The sequence below is a fragment of the Mytilus edulis genome, chromosome 1 (genome assembly GCF_963676685.1).
Source record: "Mytilus edulis chromosome 1, xbMytEdul2.2, whole genome shotgun sequence".
Classification (NCBI taxonomy): Eukaryota; Metazoa; Mollusca; class Bivalvia; order Mytilida; family Mytilidae; genus Mytilus; species Mytilus edulis.
The window spans coordinates 83,734,985-83,745,177 of NC_092344.1; the positions used below are offsets into that span (position 1 = coordinate 83,734,985).

Here is a 10,193-nt window from a genome sequence, read left to right on the forward strand (position 1 = left end):
TCAAAAGCAAAAAAAAAATCATTTTCTCCTATGTTCTATTTTAGCCATAGGAGCTATGTTTCTTGACATACAAGGAAATGAAATATAAAATTTATACTAGATACTCTGAAACTCTGAAACTCATTTAGCCTAAGTTTGGCTGAAATTGATACAGCAGTTTCATAAGAGAAGATTTTTTAAAGTAAGTCAACATGATGAACAAATTGTGAAAAAAGTCTTTAAAGGGCAATAACTCCTAAAGAGGTCAATTGACAATTTTGGTCAAATTGACTTATTTGTAGATCTTACTTTGCTGATCATATTTGCCTTTTACAGTTTATCTTTATCTATAATAATATTCAAGATAATGACCAAAAACTGCAAAATTTCCTTAAAATTACCAATTAAGTGGCAGCAACCCAACAATTGGATGTTTGATTCATCTGAAAATTTCAGGGCTGATAGATATTGACCTAATGAACATTTTTACTCCATGTCAGATTTGCTCTTAATGCTTTCGTTTTTGAGATATAAGCCAAAAACTGCATTTGACCCCTATGTTCTATTTTAAGTAACGGCGGCCATGTTTTTTGACGGATCAAAAATCAAAGCACACACTTTGTGCAGGATAATCTAAGGAACAACCATGCTAAGTTTTAACCAAATCCATTCAGTAGTTTCAGAGGAGAAGATTTTTTAAAGTTAGCAAATATGATGAACAAATTGTGAAAAATTGTCATTAAAGGACAATAACCCCTTAAGGGGTCAATTGACAATTTTGGTCATATTAACTTATTTGTAGATCTTACTTTGCTGATCTTTTTTGCTGTTTACAGTTTATCTTTATCTATAATAATATTCAAGATAATGACCAAAAACTGCAAAATTTCCTTAAAATTACCAATTAAGTGGCAGCAACCCAACAATTGGATGTTTGATTCATCTGAAAATTTCAGGGCTGATAGATATTGACCTAATTAACATTTTTACTCCATGTCAGATTTGCTCTTAATGCTTTCGTTTTTGAGATATAAGCCAAAAACTGCATTTGACCCCTATGTTCTATTTTAAGTAACGGCGGCCATGTTTTTTGACGGATCAAAAATCAAAGCACACACTTTGTGCAGGATAATCTAAGGAACAACCATGCTAAGTTTTAACCAAATCCATTCAGTAGTTTCAGAGGAGAAGATTTTTTAAAGTTAGCAAATATGATGAACAAATTGTGAAAAATTGTCATTAAAGGACAATAACCCCTTAAGGGGTCAATTGACAATTTTGGTCATATTAACTTATTTGTAGATCTTACTTTGCTGATCTTTTTTGCTGTTTACAGTTTATCTTTATCTATAATAATATTCAAGATAATGACCAAAAACTGCAAAATTTCCTTAAAATTACCAATTAAGTGGCAGCAACCCAACAAAGGTTTGTTTGATTCATCTGAAAATTTCAGGGCTGATAGATCTTGACCTAATGAACATTTTTACCCCATGTCAGATTTGCTCTAAATGCTTTCGTTTTTGAGATATAAGCCAAAAACTGCATTTGACCCCTATGTTCTATTTTAAGTAACGGCGGCCATGTTTTTTGACGGATCAAAAATCGAAGCGCACATTTTGTGCAGGATATACTAAGGAACAATCATGTTAAGTTTCATTCAAATCCATTCAGTAGTTTCAGAGGAGAAGATGTTTGAAAAATTGTTAACGACGACGACGACGTCGACGACGACGACGTCGACGACGACGACGACGACGGACGCCAAGTGATGAGAAAAGCTCACATGGCCTTTTAGGCCAGGTGAGCTAAAAATCTGAAATGTCATTTATTTTCATACAATGTCTTTTACAAATCTTTTAAAAAATGAGTTTTTTCCATTGGAACAGAAATCTTGTAATTGATAAGCATTTCATCAAAAATTTAATTCTAGGGAAAGGGCTTTTAAGTTTTATAACTGAACAAGGAAAAAAGCTAAAATCATGAAAATCAAAATTGACCTGTAACTTGGAAGAAAAAAGTCTGGAATACTTATTTACTGACTGATGGACAGATGGACAGAGTGCAAACCTAAAGTACCCTTCAACTTCGTCGTTAGGGGACTAATAATAATGCATGAAATATTATTATTAATCTACTTATACTCAGAAAACTGCCATAATCCACTAAATATAACACATAATGGGGATGAAATCAGGAAAATGTGAATTAAATTGTTAAATTGAAAGAAAATGATAGAAATGACATTCACTTTGAAATACACATATGAAAGTTATCTTCCAAATATAATGGTGGAAAGTTCAGATATGTCATCGCATTATCAAAGTTTGCTGTTTTAGAGGTTCTGGCATCATTTATAATGATTAAAGTTGAAATTCTGCATTGGAAATTGAAATACATTGATATACATATTTACCATGTTTACTGTAGTCAATTAACAATATTACTTCAACCCAACAAACAACTGCAATATTCATTTTGTACTTATTTTAAAATAAAGTCTACTTGTATTTTTGTCCATCTGATGAGTTAAGCCTTTTTCAACTGATTTTTATAGTTCGTTCTTATGTTGTACTGTTATACCACTGTCCCAGGTTAGGGGGAGGGTTGGGATCCCGCTAACATGTTTAACCCCGCCACATTATTTATGTATGTGCCTGTCCCAAGTCAGGAGCCTGTAATTCAGTGGTTGTCGTTTGTTTATGTGTTACATATTTGTTTTTCGTTCATTTTTTTACATAAATGAGGCCGTTAGTTTTCTCGTTTGAATTGTTTTACATTGTCTTGTCGGGGCCTATTACAGCTGACTATGCAGTATGGGCTTTGCTCATTGTTGAAGGCCGTACGGTGACCTATAGTTGTTAATGTCTGTGTCATTTTGGTCTTTTGTGGATAGTTGTCTCATTGGCAATCATACCACATCTTCTTTTTTATATTAGGTCAATATAAAAAAGAAGATGTGGTATGTTTGCCAATGAGACAACTATCCACGCATACTTAGGTCAGCCAGTTTAAAGGAAAAGAAATTAAACAACTTTAACATTGTTTTTTTTATCAATTGATATTAAAACAACATACATTCATAAAATTTCATATAAAATCACTCTGAGAAATAATTTTTAATAAAATAATAAAATAATGAACTAAATATCATGAATCCTTATCAAAATATCCATGTGTTCTTCCTTCTACAAAAGATAAATACGCATCCCTAGTATATTTCCTTGGTATACGACCCACAGGTTCTAAGTCTGCATAACATTTATCAAACACTTTGTCCACAACAGTAGCAGCTTCATCCATTGTCACATTTCTCACTAACAGAACTGAATGTAACGCTTTGTTCTTCACACATAACTGAAAATATTGGTAAATTATCTTCATTAAACATAATATCTTTCAATAATTTTATCTGATCAAGGCATATCTTCAATGGAGGGGGTTTTACAAGAAATTCTAAGGCATATAGTAATACTAATTTTTTATTCTTACAAGAGTTGACAAACTAGCAGTATTGGAATTATTTGTTACTGTTAAATGATAGTTTTTAGAAACATACTAATCAGTCCTAAATTCCTTTATTTCTTCTGGTTCATTATTTTACCATGACACCACTGTCCTGGACTCAATACTACTAAATATGTTCAATATCCCCTACCACTACACATTCAATGTGCACATCCTAAGCAGCAAGTCTGCAGTCTCATGATGGTTTTTACAATGTTCTATCTTACATTATCTTATATCTTATATCTTATTTAACTAAAATTAGGATATCATTTGTTAAATTGTTACATACATGTAAGGCTACATATAGTGACCTTTGCTCGATTAATGGGTTAATTTTAATTGATGGAGGAAGATGGAGTACACAGAGAGAATTATTGACCATTAGCAAGAAAAATGGAAAATCCTTTTCAATTAAAATGGGAGTTGAACACATCTTGCCAATATGAAGGTTCAAACTCAAAATCTTAGATTTGACAGGCAAGTGATATGTGATGAACTACTTAGAACACTCAGCCATCAAAGTCCTTTCCTGTTAAAAGCCATGATGTGATATCTATATGTGTAGAAAGCACTTTTCATTTCTGAGTTATTAGGTGAAAGGCTACATCATTGGTATTCATACCACATGTCCTAACTGTCTTCATGTTTGACTCAACTGATATAAATCTTTGATTTTAAATTACTCTAGTAAAAGACTTCTGTGCTTGAGACTAAGACATCTTAAAATACTCAATGGGTATACCTGATGTGCTTCTTTATAATTCCAAGGAGAAGCTTCACCATTCATCATAGATGTTGCAATTGAACAATGTGTGAAGTTTGATGCTCTAATCTGAAATGTAAAGCCTTACATTGTATAAATGTGAGTTTTTATGTTCCAATTTGATTGTAAAGACATACTTCATATAAGAGTTAATTTTTGTGTTCTATTCTGAAATATGAAGCAATACACTGTAAAAGTGTGCATTTGTATGCTCTAATTTGACATGTGAACCCATACATTAGATAAGTGGACTAGTATATATTTGTTTAGGAGCCAGCTGAAGGACGCCTCCGGGTGCTGGAATTTCTCGCTACATTGAAGATCTGTTGGTGACCCTCTGCTGTTGTTTTTTATTTGGTCGGGTTGTTGTCTCTTTGACACATTCCCCATTTCCATTCTCAATTTTATTTGTTTGCTCTAATCTGAAATGTTAAGCCATACATTGTATAAGTGTGAATTTTTATGCTCTTATCTGTACTGTAACTCTATGCATCATATAAATGTGAATTTGTGTGTTCTAATCTGAAATGTAAAGCCATAGATTGTTTAAGTGTGAATTTTTATGTACCTTGTTATATGTAACAACAATAGATTACAGACACAGAGTGATAGCAGCAGCTCATTATTGCATTGAAAAGATTGTATAGTTTTTCTGAAGTTAAACATATTAGTTATATAAATAAACAGTACCTCTGTACATGCTACTTGTTCTATATCTGTAAAATCCACCTTGGCACGACAATTATCATAGGCATGTGTAAGTTCATGGGCTAATACTGAACAACAAACATCTTTTTTCCTTGTATTGTTTTGGCAGACAACAATCTAAATAAAAGAAAAAGAATGCTTCATACATATTCTAGTTATTCAGATTTCAGAACAACCAAATAAATGAATGGTTGTGACTTTGTAGATAAGAATGTGATGTTTGAATAAATATGAAAAAGTTTTGTAAGAGGATATTTTCTTTGCTTTTAAGAATGATTAAATAAAAAATTTCTTTATAATACAGTTTTATTGAAAAAAATTGCATGAATGCAATACAGCAGTACTAGTGTATCAATGAATGCTCAAGGTTAATCATATGACCTTAAATATCCTTGTATAGCTATTTGTAGAATTTTGTATTGCATCAATTTAAATGTAAAATATGCTGGATTCTAAAGAAAGAGTAGACAATAGAGTTAAAAATAAAGAGCTGAGACATGAGGACATGATAAATGAGGGCATGATAAGCCAGTCACTTTTTAAAGAATAAAGTTCCCCAACTCCTCAATGTCATTTCAGAAATTTATAAACAAAAAAACTAAAAGGAGGTTAAAGCGTTTTTGAGTTATTGTCTGACATGTTGATAAACCGACGGACAGACTTTTACGTTGTGCAAATCACCTAAAATGAGTAACAAACATTTACTAACCTTTTGTAACTTAATAGAAATTTTCCCAGTAATTTTTCCTTTTCTAAATGCAGTTATTTTACACAGAGTAACAAGAAAGTTGATTTTATAGAAAAGACACAGCTAATGTCTGACAGAGCTTTGAACACAATATTTGATTCTTGTAGAGAATTGTAAACTTACCTGATTAGAATTAGGATCATATCCTCCATTACACCTTTCTCTACATGGTTCACAAGAGATATGTCGACCTAAATTTATCTCACTAAAAAAAATTTAAAAAATAGATTTCAACTTTGCTAAAAAAAGGTTGATTATATTTTGATTAAGCATGTAACTTTGCTGTTCATTTCATAGTTTGGTGGTTCACAAAAGTTTACTTTCCTGTATTCATGTGCATATATTTTAATTTCATTTTAAATATATTGACTATTATATTCATGTACGTGTATTTCTTTTTGCATTTCTATGATACATGTATTCACTTATCATATTCATGTACATGCAATTTTTTGTTTTTGCAATTCCCTTAAAATTACATTCCATATTCATGTACATGTTTATCTGACTGTGTAAAGTGTTTTTACTTTTCATGTGGAAAGCATAAATACTGATACTGATGCTAAATCTATAAAAGCTGCAGTGGTAGTCAAGTTTATAACATCAATTAAAAAAAAACCTCATACTTTCATAATGTTCAATCATTTCGCAAATAACTTCAAACAACTATTACTGCATGACACACACACTGTTTTAGTAAAGTAAGTAAACGATAACATAAATAATAAACAAACCATCCTTTACTCTTCAAAGCAGCTAACATAAGCTTTACTTGAGAATCTGAAATTAAAAAAGGCAAGATTGATGTCAGATATTATATTGTAAACAAATTTGATTTTGTGGTGTTATAAGATGCTTTTTTTGTATTTGTGATCTTTAAATAGATAAAATTAGCCCAAACAAATTGTAAGCAAATCTCCTGTTTTGAATAGACACTGTCTCTGTCTCTATATTGCACATTTTTTTTTACTAGAAAATAGCAAAATCGATAAAAAGCAAATATTTTAAAATTAGGAAATATATGCATTATAGGCACAGAAGAATTCGGTCTAACTGATAAGTACACATAAAACACAAACAGGATAACCACAGATGATAAGTACAGATGAACATCTGGGCTTCTATTGGCAATCAGGTAATTTATCATGTTTATACAATTGTTATGTACTCATGTATCTGTGTTTGCTTCTGACACATTCGGCCAAAATTAAAAATATGTTTGTTTCCCCTCCCCCACCCGGGTCAAAAATAAGCCCCCTGGTCAAAAAATTATTTTCCACAAAAAAATAATTAAAATAACTTGTTTCCATTTTTGGAAAGTGCTTGAAAGCAGAAGGATTGATAACCTAAATAAATACACTCAAATTGAGCACAAACAACTGATAAGTGGCCTGGACTGGACAAGTCAAACCATTCATGTGACCATGCTATGACAATCACATCCAGTTAAAAAAAAAAAAAGAACCTGCCTTCCTGGTCTGTTTACAAAGGGTAGACCCGGGGGAGGGGAAACAGACATTCTTTTAAATGTGGCCTTCCCTTCTTCTTCCAGGTAGCTAAGGAACTGGATTCAAAGCTGAATATGATTGGTCTTTATTATCTTACCATTTTCTTTACACCAAATAACATTGCTTTCACATTTGAGCTGGTCACCACTGTCTCCGCTATATCCTGATCTCATAAACTTCTCCCATTTTTTAGACAAGAAAGATTTATCCTCGTCTACTTTGGACCGTGTGTCACGGTCTGGATAAAAATAATACCCATAATCTTCTTCTTCTGTTGGTTTTAATTTTTCCTTTTTTAATTGTTCTTGACTTTTCCCTTCATTTGCACCGGTGTCTTTTGTATTTGACATTGCAGAATGCAGACATGTACAGGGTTATAAATATTAACGGGGAAGGAAACGGATACTACTGAAGTAAGTTTTCTTCTTTCTGTAACTTCCTCCTGGCTATAGGAGCACATAAATTGCTTGAGTATTCACAATGGGCTTATATTACAAGGTCGAACATAGCTAAAATCAAGTTGGTATTTTACAGTATAAAACGATGATGGGCTTATTTTTATACACGGAAGATATTATACTAAAAAGTAAAATCACAAAAATACTGAACTCAGAGGAAAATCAATTCGGAAAGTCCATAATCACATGGCAAAATCAAATAACAAAACGCATCAAAAACGAATGGACAAGAACTGTCATATTCCTGACTTGGTACAGGCATTTTCAAATGTAGAAAATGGTGGATTGAACCTGGTTTTATAGCTAGCTAAACCTCTCACTTGTATGACAGTCGCATCAAATTCCATTATATTGTCACCGATGCGTGAACAAAACAAACAGACATAATAGGTAAAAATGTCAAAAATAGGGGTACAGCAGTCAACATTGAGTTATCATCTTAATCACTATAAAAACAACAAATGTAACGAAGAAGCACAAAAAGGCATACATTAAATTAACATCCTCATTTTGATTATATTATACCATTATATTTGTCTATGTAAAATGCACCCATCAAGGAAGGAGGGTTTTGAGTACTGGTGTAAAATTGCGCGTTTGAAATTCGCACAGGTAGACATGAAATAATTTTATCGTTCAAAGTATGACGGGATGCATAAATACAGTCACGCAAAATAGATATAACAAACACTGACTTAACAGTTAAAGTAATAATAATAATAAATAAAATAATAGTGTGGTTCAAAGTATGACGGGATACATAAGTACAGAGTCACGTCTAATGTATATCACAAAAAAAGTTGGTTAACAGTAAAAGTAATATTAATAAATAAAATAATTTTGTCATTCAAAGTATGACAAGATACATAGGTACAGAGTCACATCATAAAATAATTTTGTCATTCAAAGTATGACAAGATACATAGGTACAGAGTCACATCATTAAATAATTTTGTCGTTCAAAGTATGATGGGATACATAAGCACAGAGTTACGTCAAAAGGATATCTAAAAAAACAGAAACAGTAAAAGTAATATTAATAAAGACAAACAAAAGAATAATATAACACGTAATTAAGATGGTAAACAACGTCAGTACGCAAAATCTATACTTCAAGACCATCGTGTATTATTTGTGAAGTTGATACGGAATATTTATCAACAAGTTCTGGGTACCTTCCGATGAACTTTTTTAGAAAAAAGGACGAGACGTTCTTTGACATACCCCTGGTTTATCAACTTTCTGCTCAGACACTGGTGACGTTTTACAAAGTCTGAGTAGGAGCTGCAAGCTCTTGAATACCGAATAAGTTGGGAAATGTATATTCCATATGCAGGTGAAGTTGGTATGTTGCTACTAAGGTAGAGGAAATTGATAATTTCAAAATCAAAATCGTCTCGTTTGTCATAGATTCTGGTACTAAGATGACTGTGTATGTCAAATTCGAGGTATAAGTCTAAAAATGAGGCGGATGAAGCCATGTCTGTTGTCTCTTTAATTTCTAGTTCTGGTGGATATATTAATGGAACCCAATCAGAAAAGTTCGGATTGTTAATGGAAAGAACATCATCAATATATCTGAAAGTGAAATTAAATAACCTGGCTTCTTTGATCTTCTTGTTTTTGACAAGTGTCTGAAGGAACTCCGATTCATATGAAAACAAGAAGAGGTCAGCAAGGAGAGGCGCGCAGTTCGTTCCCATAGGGAATAAGACTAATCTATTACTGTCTTTTGGTGAGGTAAATATTGAAAGTTATCATCAGTTCACTTTGTTACTTCGTTTTACTCAAAGAATGAGACTATTAGAATCTTGAAGTTTCTAATACTCTAAATTCTAAAATGATACTGATTAAAATTCTTATATAGGAGCACCACATATATTGACTGAGAATTGACATACCACCTTTAAAAAATATGAAAACATGTACCCTATGCTATAAGTTTACAAGCAAAGCAAAGCTCATAACAAAACATGATTCTTAGAAAGTATATTTTAAAATATAAAAGCTAGAAAAGTAAAAGTGGTGCAATATATATTGTTAGAAAACTAAAAAACAGACAATAAATTGGTAAAAATGTTCACTTTTTTCCCATGCCTCTATTTATTACTAGCACAGTGGTTTTGAAGTACAATTTAATTAAGACCACATACTTGAACATTCGTTTGTCCAAAATAATTTGATGAGTAATACAGTTAACCTGTTTTACTAGAACAAACTCTTTTATGAGTTATATCTTACAGCAGATTTCAGTCAGTATGTAGCTAATGGTAATATCTTTGGTTAGCTTGCTTGTTAGCTGAACCGTGAAGTCATTGTTAGGTAAGGTATACTACCCTCCTTTTAAAGTAGCTTAGTCCTACAGAGGGATAGATTTTTAATCTGTTTGGCTAGTCTACTATTAAAGGAGGGAAGTTTACCTTACCTAACAATGACTTCACGGTTCAGCTAACAAGCAAGCTAACCAAAGATATTACCATTAGCTACATACTGACTGAAATCTGCTGTAACAAAACAAG

The 10,193-nt window shown here is 32.0% G+C and overlaps 1 protein-coding gene across 1 annotated transcript; it reads right to left on the reverse strand.

Annotated features, from left to right (window-relative positions):
* Window positions 1-3,083: 3,083 nt before the first annotated feature.
* On the reverse strand, window positions 3,084-7,620 carry LOC139492742 (mitochondrial inner membrane protease ATP23 homolog). Its single transcript, XM_071280897.1, has 6 exons — window positions 7,314-7,620; window positions 6,443-6,488; window positions 5,832-5,913; window positions 4,943-5,077; window positions 4,232-4,321; window positions 3,084-3,336 (listed from the first exon to the last, which is right to left on the reverse strand). The coding sequence occupies exons 1-6, from the start codon at window positions 7,564-7,566 to the stop codon at window positions 3,130-3,132; spliced, it is 813 nt and encodes a 270-aa protein (XP_071136998.1). The 5' UTR covers window positions 7,567-7,620; the 3' UTR covers window positions 3,084-3,129.
* Between the last annotated feature and the right edge of the window lie 2,573 nt (window positions 7,621-10,193).